The sequence below is a fragment of the Hippichthys cyanospilos genome, chromosome 8 (assembly GCF_059441005.1).
Source record: "Hippichthys cyanospilos isolate Australia breed blue-spotted pipefish chromosome 8, RoL_Hcya_1.0, whole genome shotgun sequence".
In the NCBI taxonomy this organism is placed as follows: domain Eukaryota; kingdom Metazoa; phylum Chordata; class Actinopteri; order Syngnathiformes; family Syngnathidae; genus Hippichthys; species Hippichthys cyanospilos.
In genome coordinates this window covers 23,079,418-23,096,917 of record NC_142376.1, presented here as the reverse complement: position 1 = coordinate 23,096,917, position 17,500 = coordinate 23,079,418, and the positions used below count along the sequence as shown (strand labels likewise).

The window sequence follows — 17,500 nt, the reverse complement described above, 5'->3', positions numbered from 1 at the left end:
GGATACTTTCTGGATGCATCACTTAAAAAAGTTTACTTCTCCAGTTCCATTTAGATCCGCTTCGATTCCGAGCACCGACTCAGAATTTTGGATAAGCACCCACGGTTTGTGCCAAAACTCTTCTCGACTCGACATCAGCTTCACCTGCAATCTTACTATTGCACCAACACAGACTGAACAACAGTTCTTACATCTCTGAACAAAGTGTGGCTGTAAAAAATGCTGCTCATCACAGCCACAAAAACCACACGCGTCCCATGGTCGTGAAGTGGCACTGGTTGAACAGTGCCCATATTCCTCCTGTCATAATGTGCGTTGATTCACACACGCTGCTGAGAAGGCGCAACAACCCAGCACACACTCCTCCTTTCCAATTCACAGGGGATCCACACAAATGAAAACAAACACCACTTGACAAAAAGAGGAGAGCTCTTACAGACCTCTCAAAGGTCAATCAATCAAGGTGCCACAAAAATAAATTAACACAAAACCCTTAGCCTCTCAGTCTCTTGCTCTTAGTAAAACGAAATGGGCTCCATTGAAATAGAGTTAAAATTTTCTGTGTTTGAATTCCTCGTGCTTTGTTCCTGTGCTTGCATTTTTTTATATATGCTGGTACTGTGGTTTCCTCTCAAATCCTCAAAACTTGCTATATTAAAGCATACTATAGTCACATTTGTTTAAACTTTTGAACTGTCAATATTTGGTTCAATGACAACTATGGTGAGTAATTTGTTTTACAGTATTTGTTGTGCTTTTTGGTAATTTACTAAACTTTCATTTTCAGCCTGGGTGAAGGCAGCATGGGATTCAGAATTCACAGTGAGGATTCCAATGGAAGATGACATAGAAGAGGAACTAGCAGCCTCTGGTGATGAAGATTTCAGAAGGCTATACACATGTCTACTTGCACTTTCTGAGGAACAGCTGCAGTCTTCCAGCAGTGATGATGATTTTCAGGTGTGTTTGGGCCATGTCGTGATCTCGTGAAGTCATAATAAATGATCATTTTAAAGTTGTGAATGGACTTGCACTTACATAGCGCATTTCTATCTTAGTAGTCAAGAAGTTCATACTTTTTTTGGTCAACTACTATATTTTCAGGATTATAAGCCGCACCGGTTTATAAGCCGCAGCATAACGTTTTTTTAGTGTAAAAAAAAAATTGGCTTGGATAAGTCACAGGTCATAACATCATATATATATATATATATATATATATATATATATATATATATATATATATATATATATAATATATATATATATATATAGTCGGCCCCCGGTTTACGAACACCCTGTTTTACGAACATTTCGACTTACGAGCGTGGACCACGGAGATTTTTGTCCCCCACTTACGAGCAAACCTTTCGTCTTACGAACAATCCGACATGCCGGCCATTGTGTATGCAAATATATTTTCGCTTAGCTGCGTCAATCAAAATCAGCAGTTGACGCTTGTGACGGTAACGTGAACGCTATTGCTCTTACAACGTCACAGTCACTGTCTCAGTCACGGTGTCAGTCACGGAGTCAGTCACGGAGATGCCAATATGCTATTGGTTGATTAAGGTCACCCGGTCTCACTCACGGAGATGCTATTGGCCGGCGTCACGTCAATCACAGAAATGCCGATATGCTGATTGCTAGTTTGAGAAAAGTTCCCGTTTAAGAAAATAAATAAATAAATTCTGCGGGTTGGTCTCTGCTCCCCTCCACCTCCACCCAGCTCAAGTCACGTCGCTCCAAAGGTAAATGTCATTTTTCCTTTGTATATGCTATTTAATTTAACTGTACAGTAGATTATGTTACTCATTTTTAATATGTGTATAAAATCGTGATGTTTTTACCTAAGGTTTTTGCACGCGTTGCACGCATTCACTAATTAACATAGGTTTGGATTGCCCGTCATACGAGCAGTTCGAGTTACGAGCGTAGCCGCTGAACGGATTAAGTTCGTAACCCGGGGGCCCACTGTAAATGTGTGTGTGTGTGCGTGTGTGTGTGTGTGTGTGTGTGTGTGTGTGTGTGCAGCAAATGTTCTGCAAGTAACACAACACTCCAGCATATCTACAAAACAAAATAAAGAAGAAGATAAAATACAAAACAATGTATGCAAACACATATAACTCACATTGTTGTATATTAATGAAAACACTGTCTCTACTGTAGTAAATGTTACAAACAATTGAACTACTGTCACATGTTTTGACTGATAAGACAAAGGCAGTTTCTAAACTGCAAAAAATAAAAAATCCCATACAACGCAGCAAACACAAACTGTTTGCAAAGGCATTTTTAGTACTACCACCAAAACCTGAAGCTAGCCAGCTCTTCAAAAATGCCTTGTAAACCAAGCAACAATAAGAAACACTTTTGCATCGCCAATCGACCCACCAAGTGCGAGTCTACCAAAACAACATGAGATAATGCTATGTATTGTACATCGTAACTGTGACATCCTGGTGCTACAGTTCAACTGGTTCTCAGATTTACTGGCTCCCGATTCCAGATGTGTGTTGATCGTTGACAAATTTTCTGTTTCCTGACTTGTTTAATGATCCAACTGGTCTGTTCATCAACACTTGAAATAAAGCTGCTCATTTTCAACTCCTAATTGTCTTCAGATCAATGTAAGCATAGTAAAAATCTAAAATGAACTAGAATATTTGCAATTTCTGCAGAAATTGCGTGTGAAGGTGTAACCTCTGAAAGCAAAGGTGTTGAATGGCAATAATAGAAGGGAAATACAGAAGTAGTGGAATTGTGGGTAAATTTTGAATTCTGGGAAATGGAAAATAGATACCACCATGGCATGGTGGGAATTGGGGGAATCAGTTGAAGTTGGAACGGTCGGAATCAGATGAAGAATGGCAAAGATAGAAGGGGAAAAACTGAAAAAGTGGAATTGTGGGTACATTTTGAATTGTGGGTAAAAACGTAATGGTGGGCATCGGGGGAATCGATTAAAGTTGGAACGGTCAGAATCGGATGACGAATGGCAAAGATAGAATGAAAAGACTGAAAAAGTGGAATTGTGGGTAATTTTTGAATTGTGGGTAAAATGGAGTGGCGGGCATTGGGGGAATTGATTAAAGTTGGAACGGTCAGAATCGAATGAAGAACGGCAAAGATAGAAGGGAAAAACTGAAAATGTGGAATTGTGGGTAATTTTTTAATTGTGGGTAAAAATTGAGTGGCGGGCATTGGGGGAATTGATTAAAAATGGAACGGTCAGAATCGGATGAAGAATGGTGAAGATAGAAGGGAAAAACTGAAAATGTGGAATTGTGGGTAATTTTTGAATTCAGGGAAGAGGAAAATAGATACCACCATGTAATGGTGGGAATTGGGGGAATTTATTTGAGTTGGGACGGTCGCAATCGGATGAAGAATGGCAAAGATAGAAGGGAAAAACTGAAAAGGTGGAATTATGGGTAATTTTTGAATTGTGGGTAAAAATGGAGTGGCGGGCATCGGGGGAATAGATTAAAGTTGGAACGGTCAGAATCGGATGAAGAATGGAAAAGATAGAAGGGAAAAACTGAAAAAGTGGAACTGTGGGTAATTTTTGAATCGTGGGTAAAAATGGATGGGGGGCATTGGGGGAATTGATTAAAGTTGGAACGGTAGGAATCGGATGAAGAATGGCATAGATACAAGGGAAAAACTGAAAAAGTGGAATTGTGGGTAATTTTTGAATCATGGGAAGAGTAAAATGGATAAACCAATGGAATGGCTGGAATTGGGGGAATCAAAGTTGGAACAGTAAAAATCGGATGAAGAATGGCAAAGATATAAGAGAAAAACTGAAAAAGTGGAATTGTGGGTAATTTTTTAATCATGCGAAGACAAAAACGGATAGACTTGGAATGGCGGGAATTGCGGGAATCGATTAAAGTTGGAACGGTGGAAATCGGAGCAGGAATGGCCAAGATAGAAGGTTACAAAGTTTTGGATGAGGAAAACGGGAATGAGGAATTATGGGTGAAAATATTAAAATAGTTATGAATTACTGGAAGTGTGAATATGAGTAGTATTGAGAATGTTAAATGGATGAACTGATTAATGGGAGTGTGAAGTGGAGAAGTTTCAAATAAAAAATGTTAAATCCGCCACTGGGAATTAATTATGAATTGTTATACATGAGAAATATTGAATTATGGGAAAATATTAATAATTATTAACTGTTACAATGGTGGGAATGAGCCACAAGGCGAAATGTATGAGATAAATGTTATGAATATGAAATAGGAAAGCTCAAAATGTAAAATGTTTAATCTCCCATTGGGAATGAATGGGAAGCCCTCCCATTGGAAATGAATTATGAATTATTGAAGGATGAAAAATATGGAAGTATGGGAAAATATTGGAATGTATTAAATACTGGAATGATGGGAAGGTTCCCTAAAACGAGATGAATGAGTTAAATATTGAAAATATGAAAAGGGAAAGCTGTAATAATGAAACAAAAAATGACCCAATGTAAGTCAATGTGACTTTTTTGGGTGGAAAACCGGGAATTCTGGGAAAACTGTGAATACTTGGAATTCCAAAAATGGAAAAGCCCTTCAGACGCTTAACTGGAATAATGTGAAATTGGAACAGTGTGAATCGGATAAACTGGGAATGAGTTGAAACTCGTCGAAAAACAGGCAGAATAAGAATAACTAGAATATTTGCAATTTCTGAAGAAATTGCGTGTGAAGGTGTAACCTCTGAAGGAAAAGTTGTTGAATGGCAAAGATAGAAGTGAAAAACTGAAGTAGTGGAATTGTGGGTAAAATTTGAATTTTGGGAAGAGGAAAATGGATATCATCAGGGAATGGTGGGAATTGGGGGAATCAGTTGAAGTTGGAACAGTCGGAATCAGATGAAGAATGGCAAAGATAGAAGTGAAAAACTGAAAAAGTGGAATTGTGGGTAAATTTTGAATTCTTAAAAGAGAAAAATGGATACGACCATGGAATGGCAGGAATTGGGGTAATCGATTAAAGTTGGAACGGTCAGAATCTGATGAAGAATGGAAAAGATTGAAGGTAAAGACTGAAAAAGTGGAATTGTAAGTAATTTTTGAATTGTGGATACAAATGGAATGGCGGGCATCGTGGGAATCGATTAAAATTGGAACGGTCAGAATCGGATGAAGAATGGCAATTGTATAAGGGAAAAACTAAAAAAGTGTAATTGTGGGTAATTTTTGAATTGTGGGTAAAAATGGATGGGCGGGCATTGGGAGAAACGATTAAAGTTGGAACGGTGGAACTCGCAGCAGGAATGGCAAAGTTACAAGGGAAAAACTGAAAAAGTGGAATTGTGGGTAATTTTTGAACTCTGGGAAGAAAGCGGATACCACCGTGGAATGGTGGGACTTGGAGGAATCGATTAAAGTTCGAACGGTCGGAATCGAGTGAAGAATGGCAAAGATAAAAGGAAAAAACTGAAAAAGTGGAATTGTGGGTAATTTTTGAATTGTGGGTAAAAATGAATGGACGGGCATTGGGGGAATCGATTAAAGTTGGACCGGTGGTAATCGGAGTAGGAATGGCAAAGATACAAGGGAAAAACTGAAAAAATGGAATTGTGGGTAATTTTTGAATTCTGAAGAAGAAAATGGATACCACCAAGGAATGGCGGGACTTGGGGAAATCAATTAAAGTTGGAACGTTCGGAATCGGATGAAGAATGACAAAGATATAAGGGAAAAACTGAAAAAGTGGAATTGTGGGTAATTTTTGATTAGTGGGTAAAAATGGAATAGCGGGCATTGGGGGAATCGATTAAAGTTGGAACGGTTGGAATCGGATGAAGACTGGCAAAGATAGAAGGGAAAAACTGAATGAGATGTCTGATCAGATATCCAAGATGGCCGCCCTTCAGGGTTGATGGGAAATGGAGTCTCAGTGTATATAGTAAAGTGTCCAAGATGGCCACCTGACGACCCCATGGGAAATGGAGTACTTTGTCTACCTAAACAGTAGTCCATGCAGGCCAAACGCCCACACAATGAATGACCTCATTGAAAATGAATTGGTTCATTAAAGGTACAGTATTTGGAATTGTGGGAAAATTTAGAATTCTGGTAAGAGGTAAATGAATACACCAAAGAATTGGTGGGGATGAATGGAATCGATTAAAGTTGGAACGGTGGGAATCGGATGAAGAATGGCGACAGAAGGGTACAATGTTTTGGCAAGAACAATTAACTGAGGAATTATGGGTAAAAAAATTGGAAAAACTTGAAATTGTTGGTGCAAGGGTGTTCTTGGCAATCTAACTCATAATGGGAAACACCTAAAGTTGGAAAGATAAGTATAGGTCGGACGCAAATGGAGATATCACAAGAGGAAACATCAAAAATCGGATTTTTCGCGAGTTTTAGGGGGCTATTACTTATGCAAAAAAGATGCATTCTGGGTAAATGACACCCGGAGGTCATTGGCAGGGTCAAGATGAACGGTTAAACGCTGAATCGGACTGAATCGGACAAACACCTGTAGTCATTAAGTGAAAAAAACAACAATTCTTTGAATTTTGTAAAATATCACAAAATTTCAAAAAGGAAGAAAAAAAGTACACTCAAAGAACAAATTCTGAATTTTGGGGGATTATATTTCATAGTTTGGATGTTCAACATTAGGAGAGAGTCATTTTTATTGTTCTGAGTTAACCAAGATGGCTGCCATCCTGGGTGGAAGTTGGGCTGAGCGCTCATGAGATGTCTGATCAGATATCCAAGATGGCCGCCCCTGAGGGTTCATTAAAGGTACAGTATGTGGAATTGTGGGAATATTTTGAATTATGGGAAGAGGAAAATGGATACACGAATGGAATGGCGGGCATCAGGGGAATCGATTAAAGTTGGAATGGTGGAAATCGGAGAAGGAATGGCAAAGATATAAGGGAAAAACTGAAAAAAGGGAATTGTGGGTAATTTTTTATTTCTGGGAAAATTAAACCACCATTAAACCACCATGGAATGGCAAGAACTGGGGGAATCGATTAAAGTTGGAACGGTGGGAATCGGAGCAGGAATGGCCAAGATAAAAGGTTACAAAGTTTTGGTGAGGAAAATGGGAATGAGGAATTATGGGTAAATTTATTAATATTGTTATGAATTACTGGTTTGTGTGAATATGTGTAATGATGACAATGTGAAATGAATTAGCTGAATGAATTGAATTCAAAATGAGGAAGCTTCAAGTAGGAAAAGTAAAATCTGCCTTTGGGAATGAATAACAAATTGTTATAGGTGAAAAATATGGAATTATGGGAAATTATTAATAATTTTGATTTATTGAATTGTTGGGAATAAGCCATAAGGTGGAATGAATAAGTTCAATGTTATGAATATGAAATGGGAAACATCAAAATGTGAAATGTTAATTGTCCCATTGAGAATGAATGGGAAGCCCTCCCATTGGAAATGCATTATGAAATATTGAAGGTGGGAAAAATATGGAATTATGGGAAATTATTGGAAACTATGAATTACTGGAATGATGAGAATGATCCCTAAGGCAAGCTGAATGAGTTAAATTTTGAAAATATGAAACGTAAAAGATGTAATATTGAAATGAAAAATCACCCAATGTAAGTCAATGGCAATAAAGAAAATGGCCGAGCACAATAACATATGTGTGAAGGTTCCACCTTCACACAATAATAATAAAGAAAATGGCCGAGCACAATAACATATGTGTGTTGTGTATGAAGGTTCCACCTTCACACAATAATAAAGCGGTAGAATAACATATGTGTGAAGGTTCCACCTTCACACAATAATAAAGAAAATGGCCGAGCACAATAACATATGTGTGAAGGTTCCACCTTCACACAATAATAAAGCGGTAGAATAACATATGTGTGAAGGTTCCACCTTCACACAATAATAATAAAGAAAATGGCCGAGCACAATAACATATGTGTGAAGGTTCCACCTTCACACAATAAAGAAAATGGCCGAGCACAATAACATATGTGTGAAGGTTCCACCTTCACACAATAATAATAATAAAAAAAATGGCCGAGCACAATAACATATGTGTGAAGGTTCCACCTTCACACAATAATAAAGCGGTAGAATAACATATGTGTGAAGGTTCCACCTTCACACAATAATAATAAAGAAAATGGCCGAGCACAATAACATATGTGTGAAGGTTCCACCTTCACACAATAATAAAGAAAATGGCCGAGCACAATAACATGTGTGAAGGTTCCACCTTCACACAATAAAGAAAATGGCCGAGCACAATAACATATGTGTGAAGGTTCCACCTTCACACAATAATAATAATAAAGAAAATGGCCGAGCACAATAACATATGTGTGAAGGTTCCACCTTCACACAATAATAAAGAAAATGGCCGAGCACAATAACATATGTGTGAAGGTTCCACCTTCACACAATAATAATAAAGGTGGAGAAAAACATAAGTGTGAAGGTTTCACCTTCACACAATAAAGCCGTAAAATAACATATGTGTGAAGGTTCCACCTTCACACAATAAAGAAAATGGCCGAGCACAATAACATATGTGTGAAGGTTACACCTTCACTCATTAAAAATGTCACAAGCTGGACCCACCCGGAGTAATAAATAAATGACGCACCCGCAAGTGTGTTATCCACTACGTTACTTGGTGCCGTAAAAGCAAAAGTAATACCTGTAAACCTAATCAAGTGTCCTGGCGGGGGCACAAGTTAATCCCGTGCTTGGTTTGACTATGCCCTAGCTAACTGGCTCCGGGAATTTTTTTCTTTTAAAATTTTTGCAAAAATCTTGTCATATCTCGTGGACTCAATCTTGAGATACCTCGTCTCTTGGGATTTGTATACCATCTAATGTCTAATATATATATATATATATATATATATATATATATATATATAACATTGAACGTTTTAATGTTTGAAATAAATAATAAAACTCTTTTTGAGCATAGCCATTAATTCACATTTTATAGTTTTTCGGTCAACTGACACCATGAAAAGAACAGATACATACATTTGTTTTACTGGTGGAATGGACTGATGGGGGGGACCACAGCAGATTCACTGGACTAAAAGCCACATGATCTTTCTCAAATCATGAGAAAAAAGTCGTGGCTTATGTACATACCATTATCCCGTGTGGTTTCGGTAAATCTTGCAATTAATGTTCTAATAAAGATTTTTTTCTGTGATTCAGGACAATTTAGGCCTTACAAAATAATTCTGAATAAAGATGATTTTGTTTACTTGTCTGTTCTACTGCAGAGTGTCTGGATACAGCTGAGGGCGTGTGGTATTTCGGCTCAGTCTTTGGTGGCTGTGCTTTCCTTCTTTGTTTTGGCGGGTAAAGCCAAAGCAGCTACTGTTCGACAGAGGGTGGGAAGCCTCTATGCTGCTTCCCTCTATATGTTGCTGCTTGGAATCCCAGGTAAATGGTGACATGATGCACATACCTCGGTGGATGGTGTCATCTTTCACTGTAGGACACCCCCAATTGGATTTTACAACTAACTATTAAAGATATAATCGTCTGTGTCTTCCAGGAAGCATTGCCAACAAGGTTTTTCACGAAATTTTGTTGAACACTTGCTTGAGTGCAAGCATCCACTGTTGGCCTCAAGAGTTGAGCAAAAAGCGCAAGAAAGGCACTTTCAAGAGTTCTCAGGCAGAGGGCAAGCGTTCCAAACCACACCAGAAGGAACCTGAAGAGGTCAGAATCAACAAACCAATATGGTGGACCCTACAGGCAACTTAAAGATTGAACGTGATGTTTCCTAACCCTGAATGAGAGCAATAGCTGTTAGTTTAGATTGTGAATTTGGTGAATGATGTTAGCCAATCGTCTGTGGGTCAAATGCAGATGGAAGTGGATGAGGAAGAGGATGAAGAGAAGGTTCATTTCTCAAGCCAAGAACTGAACAAGATCAGAGATGCGCTGGTTCTTCTGGTTCAAAGTTTTCTCAGACTCTTGAAGACATTCACACTCAAAGACAAACCACAAATTACTGAAAGTTGCACACAGGTAATTAGGATCTCAGTCCACTTTTGCTTAAAGACATCTTTTCTTAAGTCACATTTTTTTATTTTGTCTGCAGATTTTTTTGTGATATGCTTTATTTTGAGCCAGTCATCGGGGAGCTAATATTTGCTGTCAAACAGTAAGTTACACTTGTTTTTTAGCGGCAGCCCACTGCTCCTAATTCTTCACTGCTGCTGCTGGGAGCAAGATATATAACGTGACCTCAGATGACGTTATTTCAGGATCACCAAAGCTGTATTTGCTTTTAAGGGCTGTCATCCTACAAACTCATCAATCAGTGGCACATTCAGATAACACAAACCAGCTGTCGTCCTTGCTCTCAGAGGCCATCCCTTCAGTGTTTGACACAAGCGCTAGCATACGTACTTTGCAGACTTCATATATGTTATATGCAAGTCCATGTACAGCGGGAGCAATAATGCACATCCTCTCCTTTGTGGTGACAAATAAATGATCCTATTAGCAACATGCAGTGCTTTCCACCAAAGATAATTAATTGCTAATGTGAAATGTAGTGTGGGGAAATAACTAAAATAAGTACTTCGGTGTACAGGAGACTTTCCACAGAAATCTGGCTAGAAGTGGTTCATGTGGATAGCCAACGTCTTTGAATATCAAAATTTGAAACACAATTACGGTCATACATTTCCAGTCATAAAATAAGGTGATAGCTATTTTTTTATTTCATCCATCCATTATCCTAACACCACTTATCCTCACGAGGGTCGAAATTTGACTCAACTTATTTTATTCACCATAATAGCCTATGGGTGTGGTCCCACATCTAGGGCCTGTTTGCCATGAGTTGACCCTGCCAGGGGCACAAAGGCATGATAAGGTGACGGCCCACAGAGGGAGCCAAGATGCATATTATCTCAAATAATAATTAAAAAAAAAAAATCAGGATTCATATTATCTAAAAAAATATTTCTCGCCTTAGCTGAAAAAGAAAAATACAAAACTTTATAAAGGACTGCCTTCCTCACAAAATGTCTCTTGTGTCCTTGCGTTATTTAGAGTGATCGCTGGTAATGTTTTGATGGTATGTCTTATTTTTGTCATGTTTTTCAAGGTTTTTTCATTCAAGACAAATGATGGACATTTTGGGTCACAACTGCAGTATTTGTCAGAAAAATTGCAATTTTGAATCTAAAATAATCCAGCTATACGCCACTTCAAACATCTATTTTTTCTTCCCAATAATCTATTTTCTAAACTGTAGTCAAGTGTTTTTTCTTTTTTTTTACACCAACACAATTCCCCAAATTGCCTGTCCCTGCTGCTGAAAAAAAATCTTAGAGGAAACACAGAAGTATATAATTTTTTCAATGTTTTCCTCCCATGATTTATACATAGTTTTGTTGTTTCTATACAGAGATATCAATAAACTGCAGAGCATCCCTGAAATGGCTTTCTTTGGTCTGCAGATGATTTGCTCACCAATACATGGAAACCAAAAAGAAGTATTTTTATTCATCACATATTTGTATTGTGGAAAAAGATCCCCTCATGGATTGTTAATCATCTGGTTTATCTGTTTTTTCATTCTTCCAGTCCCTGAGGAAGATTTTCCACAGACTTCTCTATGTAATCCTCATGATGAGTAAAAGGAACAGAGGAAGACCAACCTTGCTTGTCCCCAGTCATGCAGTACTCGCCACACGTGATCAAGCCATTCATTTTGTCTGGTAAACTAAATTATGATGATACATGCTCAACACACTTTCTCAGAATGGACAAATGAAAATGTTCACATAAAGAAGTCTATTTGATCAAACTTGAGTAACATGATTTTTTTTTTTTTTTTTTTTTTTTTTTACGTTTGGAACTGTAGTCACATTGTGAATGAGCTGAAGGAAGTGGCACTTCCTTTCCTCAAAGTACTTCTGCAGCACATTTGTCTACAGGTGAGTAATGCAGCCAAAATAAAATGCTGACTATGATGGTTCATTGTATTGTTCATTGTGTTCATGACTGCTCATCACTTTCTATTGATGTAATGGCATGCCTTTTTTTGTGGTCCCCAGATTGTTGAAAAATGTGAGTATAGAAACCATGGAGCCCAGGCTGTTGGCATGCTGACATCTGAGATGTCAAGTACTGACTATGCACTTTTCATTAAGTGGCTGCATAACTTTTCAAGGAACTCAAAGGTACTTTATTCCCCACATATTGTATAATATATTCTGACTAAAATAAATCTATAAGGTTTTGAGTATGATAGTTCATCTTGATTAGGGTAACTGATTCAGTTTTCTGTGTTGTAAAAAAAAATACTAACCGACATCGCGGACTGTTTTCATAGATGGTGTCCCGCCTGTTCGCTGCAGATGTTGTGATGGTTTTACTAGGGCAGCCAGAGAGGAGGCTTGAGGAATGTGGCGATCCAAGTCTTGCCTGCTACCTGCCACATAAATTTCTAATCCAGAACGTGTTGTTCGCTCGACGTAACGACCAATCGCACACTGTCCAAAGCCACGTCCTCTCCTGCTTGGCGCAGTGTTTGGAATTGCCTTCACTCATTGCTACCTGTGCTGTCCAAAACCTCTTCTCTGCCAGTAATCTTATTTTTTCATCCCACCAGCAAAGTTTTTATTTTTCTCTAATTACTGTCTAATAAGACTGAATTACTGAAAAGTTTTGTGAATAACAAACCTTTGTATAATATGCCCCCTACGCCTCAAATTTAAAATTACCCCTAAAAAGCCTCTCTCTCTCTCTCTCTCTCTCTCTCTCTCTCTCTCTCTCTCTCTCTCTCTCTCGCTCTCTCGCTCTCTCGCTCTCTCGCTCTCTCGCTCTCTCTGAGTGTACGTGTGTACTTGTGTATATTATAGCCCGACATTTTGCTGATGTCTTTTATCAGAGCGAATAATATAAATGGGTGATGGATTGCACTTATAGCGCTTTCTGTACCACAAAAATCGAACATACCAATAGTGTCAAGGATATCAAATTCATAAAAATCTCTTCTTTTCCAATACCTATATAGTAATACCATATTTCAAAGTATTTCTAAACTTGTGTTTTTATAAACAGGCTCTTACACTGTATGCGTTTTATGTATTTTAGTAGTTTTTTTTTACAGAGGTGAGCGACTTTTGTTCAAGCCCCGCAACATAGCAGATAATTCAAGTCAGTAGAATTATATTTAAGTAAGCAAAAAGGAGCGTGACGGGCTGATGGAGGTGTGACAGACGTTTGACGTATTGTCTATCCTAACGATTACGACGACGGATAAAAGTTGCAATTCACACATTTTTAATTCACTTTTTTTTTTCTTTTGGCATTCCTCTTGGTCCGGCGGTGCTGACAAATGTCCACCTCTGGTCATTTTTAATATTTCATAGCCTTAAAGTCGCTAACAGTTTTGAAATGATTCACAGTTTGTGAAGCATATTGAGTAGCCAATGAAGTGTGCTGTGGATCAGTGACTCTGTATGTGCCCCTTTCACCACGCGACCCTACAAAAAAAAAAAACTGTATTCACAGGATTTTACAGGAATTAATCCCCAAATTTGAAATCTTTAGTCTCAGATAACTTATCTCATCCATAATTGCATATACAGTAATAATTACAAATATAAACTTCAGCAATTTTTTCTAGTTATTTTTGAAGCCTTTGCTGTGTCTGAACATTTTTATAGTGTATGTTGTCTTTGTTACTATATCATTACTAATTTGCATTTTGTTTTTCCAGCTGTAACACAGACTGTACTGGAAAAGGAAACTACAAAAGGTGAAGTTTTATTCATCATTCATCACTCATATATTTACTGACTGGTTTTCAATCAATCAAATTTTATTTGTATACCCCTAAATCACTGAAGTCTCAAAGGGCTTCACAGATGAAAAATAGTCATGTCGAGATTTCTTTCGAAAAAATAAGTCATACAGAGACAACTGGTTTTAGAAATACTGTATAGGGCGATTGAGTCATACAGGCATACAGATGCAGAATTGCAACCATGTTTCTCACAAAGTCAGTGATTTTGGGATGTTGAGTAAAACTTAAGGATGAAACCAAAATACATGTGAAAGAAAAGTGAAGCTCCAGCTAGGAACAATGTTATTCATGTTATTCATTAACATGTTTAGCTGTTTCAATTTTATTAATTTCTCTTAATAAAATCACAAACCTGTAATGCCTTCCAAAACATCCCTGAGAGATTAGCTATATTTGCACGCCCCTACCTCCATGATGTGCTGCGACCAACTGGACAAAATTATTGCATTCAAAATCATTGTACAATAATATAAAAGTGCATCATCTGCCCTCAAATTGTATGCAGACATCTCTGCTTCTTTCAATGAAACCCAATTAATTAAAAATATTGCAAGGATTAGTCCCACTCTCTGGCACAGTCAAGAAAAACAGATCATCATCTTACAATTTTGTAATTCCGGATCTGTTTTCTTTTTTGGATTTTGTATGCCTAATTGTCCAAAGGTCATTATATATTAGATTACAGATTCTAAGCGTTACCTTGACTTACTTTTTTTCTGAAGTCCACTTCCAAGGGGATTCATGCACAGCATTATGCCAAAATTACAGGTCTAAAGCAGCTAATCTTCTGCTATGAAATCTTTTCAAAGTCTGTCCATCTTCTGTGCTGCAAAACCTCAGAAGGGTTGCGTTTTTCAAAGCCCAACTCTAAAATTTGTTAAGGCATCCTCTGGGTCTTGTCACACAGCTTGCTATCTTGACTTCAACACAAACTTTGCAAGTGCCACGCGGCCCTGCGACACAAAGCTACACCCCTCTTCGGACAAAAGGCAACATTTGCTCCGCTATGGCTCCTATGAGTAGCAGGACTCCGCTCCTTGTATTTTCTCAGGAGGAAGATGATTTAGTCCTGTTAACATTGGCTATATCAATCAGCTCTTGAATATTGTTGGAGATACTTCTGCAATTGCTGGCAAGCCAGTTTAGGTTTGTTGGAAAGAAGGGGTGGGAATCTTTGACTAAACATTCGATTTGATTCCAATATTTGGGTCTGCAATTTCTTTCAAATTAATTTGATTGACAATGATTTCTGCTTCACAGCATAAAAGTGACACAAACTCTTTAATCCTTAACTGATATTTCAGAAATCTGGCTTGATTTATTGGTGGTGCAAATCTATCCAATCTGTTTTGAAAGACTGCATCGATTGTTTGAATTGTTTTCAAATGTAGCTGCATTGTATAACTTACTATGAGCTCAAAATTTAGACAGGCGTGATATTATTTTGCATGAACGCTTAGATTCATCTAAAATTAGAGGGAACACTGGTCATGTGCAACATCACCAGAGGTCAAATTAAAGAGACACTTAAGTGGGTTGAACTTTGGCACTGTATCTAAAAATATTTACACAAAAAAGCTCCCTTAATATAAACTTAAAAGTGTTAGCATGTGGGGTTTTTTTGCATCTGCTTTCAACAAATTCTGGGACGTACAAAAATTGAGTAGAAACCGTTTCCAGACAACATCACTGAAGGCAGAAGGCAAGCATTATAACGTGGCATAATGGTTCATGGCTTGAAGTGTGTGCTGATGTCATGTCATCTTCATAATGGACACTTAAACTTTAATGTGGCACAATATGTTATCTTTGCACCCTGTTTCTATTGCAGCCTGTTGACCTTAGAAGGGGGGTCTCCTCCCAGCTGTAGTTCCTTCTCAAGGTTTCTTATTTTTCCCCAAAAGATGGCTTTGAATTTTTCCTTGAGCTTCTGGGAGCTTTGCTCAGAGGCTGCCATTGTGAATGTGACGTTCTGTGCGATTTTTCCACTTGAGAAAGCCCTATTGTGATGAAGAGCAATGTAAATAAGTTTGACTTGACTTGATTATTCACATTTAGTTGTCTTCTAAAACTGAGCAATCGCCACAAAAGTTAACACTCACATTCCTACTTTTGTTCACTTCAAACTTTGACAAATTTGAAAATATTTAAAACAATATTGAGATTGACAAAAGCATCTCAGCACGCATATTGTTTGCGTATCTTGGTGAGTTGGTGAGGATGTTAGCACAACATTCAGTTCATGATAGAGTTGTACTGCTTGTGTCCTCATTTTTCACTTTTGTGCCATTAAGCGCCTAAACATCGCGATACCTTGAATAAATTGAGTTAAATTGGGCAGCAGTAGAGATGTCGACACACAATTTGAAGGCCAATTGAACCCGTTTCACATAATTAGCTATGTACTGTATGTATGATGATTTTGAATGGACAAATTTTGTCCTGTTTTAACATGGGAAAAAGGATGGGGGTGTTGCCCTATTTCTCATTTCTAGTGGGCGCTTTTGAGGTTTAGTTATTTACTAATTTGTCTACAACAAATTAATCAAAGGGTTAGGGTCATATTCATTAAAACATACATAAATTGAGATTGTTAGTGAAAAATGGACCAACTTCACACAAGTTGCCCCTTAAGTTCAACCATAAAGATTTTTCCTAACCTGTAGGATGTTCAATTTAAAATAAACAAATTTGACTCCAAAACCCAATATCTAACTTAGTATGAGTACTGTAATTGTCGGGGTGGTGGTTGTGAAGGGAATCATATATTAGGTTGTTATCATTATGTGCTTATTTTTTGTCCAGAATAGTGTGCATTGCTATCTATGTATGCAGTCCTAGTTCATCTCGCCCCAGTCCTTAGATAAAGCTGTTGACGCAGGAAAGTGTGAGCTGGGACCTTGGCCCAGCTGTTGGTGGCGCCCGACTGGCTCTTTTTGTTATGTCTTGAAATGTACAATGCTTTGCTGAATGAATAAAAACCAGGCAGGGGCGCTTGAGCAGTTGAATTAGTGCCGGGAATGCACGAGTTCGTTCGCCGACGCTTTTCCCTATGCCATGGTATGGAAAAGTCAGTCTTGGCTGGTCTGAGTTACTCTTTTTGCTGCTTTGCAGCTAGGCTTGTCCGAGTCTTCTTTTAGAGATTTCTCTGACAGTGGAAGTCTGTTTTCTGCAAGGTGCTGACCCTGACCCCAATTATTTAATGAGCTACAGCACTGTTTTCATGTTTTTCTTCTTCCATATCTCCTTGCTGTCTTCATGTTTGTGCTCTGGATTAGTGACGTTAAATGGCATTGAAAATGTTTGTGTTCCAGGGACTCCCCAGCAACCTCAGAAAACCTATCAGACATTGCCCTTCAGGAGTGTGGATGTCGGAAGGATGGAGAGCTTGGTCTGTGATGGTGAGTCATTAAATTGCTCAAAAATCTTTGCACATTTCTTTTTATTGTCTATCCTGGCCCACTAATAAAATTTTTACATTAGTTGTGTCTTGCATTCAACTGTGGTTAACTGGCGAACTGTGAGCTGTTGAATCAGGTTTTGTGGGTGTCGGTGTGAAGTAAATAATTTCTTAGGTTGTTATCATTATGTGTTTATTTTTTGTCGAGAATAGCATGCATTGCTATCCATCTGTGCAGTCCTAGTTCATCCCGCCCAGTCCTTAGATTAAAAAAAAAAAA

At 38.0% G+C, this 17,500-nt stretch overlaps 1 protein-coding gene across 1 annotated transcript in view; it reads left to right on the top strand.

Moving 5' to 3' along the window:
* Nucleotides 1-17,500, top strand: part of ncapd3 (non-SMC condensin II complex, subunit D3) — a 70,782-nt gene that overhangs the window by 803 nt on the left and 52,479 nt on the right. The window contains exons 2-13 of the mRNA XM_088421902.1: nucleotides 788-960; nucleotides 9,262-9,424; nucleotides 9,540-9,706; nucleotides 9,857-10,019; nucleotides 10,094-10,154; nucleotides 11,412-11,499; nucleotides 11,591-11,724; nucleotides 11,871-11,943; nucleotides 12,064-12,189; nucleotides 12,342-12,594; nucleotides 13,734-13,772; nucleotides 17,135-17,221. Coding sequence (XP_088278028.1) covers nucleotides 788-960; nucleotides 9,262-9,424; nucleotides 9,540-9,706; nucleotides 9,857-10,019; nucleotides 10,094-10,154; nucleotides 11,412-11,499; nucleotides 11,591-11,724; nucleotides 11,871-11,943; nucleotides 12,064-12,189; nucleotides 12,342-12,594; nucleotides 13,734-13,772; nucleotides 17,135-17,221 — 1,527 coding nt within the window. The remainder of the gene's footprint in view (nucleotides 1-787; nucleotides 961-9,261; nucleotides 9,425-9,539; nucleotides 9,707-9,856; nucleotides 10,020-10,093; nucleotides 10,155-11,411; nucleotides 11,500-11,590; nucleotides 11,725-11,870; nucleotides 11,944-12,063; nucleotides 12,190-12,341; nucleotides 12,595-13,733; nucleotides 13,773-17,134; nucleotides 17,222-17,500) is intronic.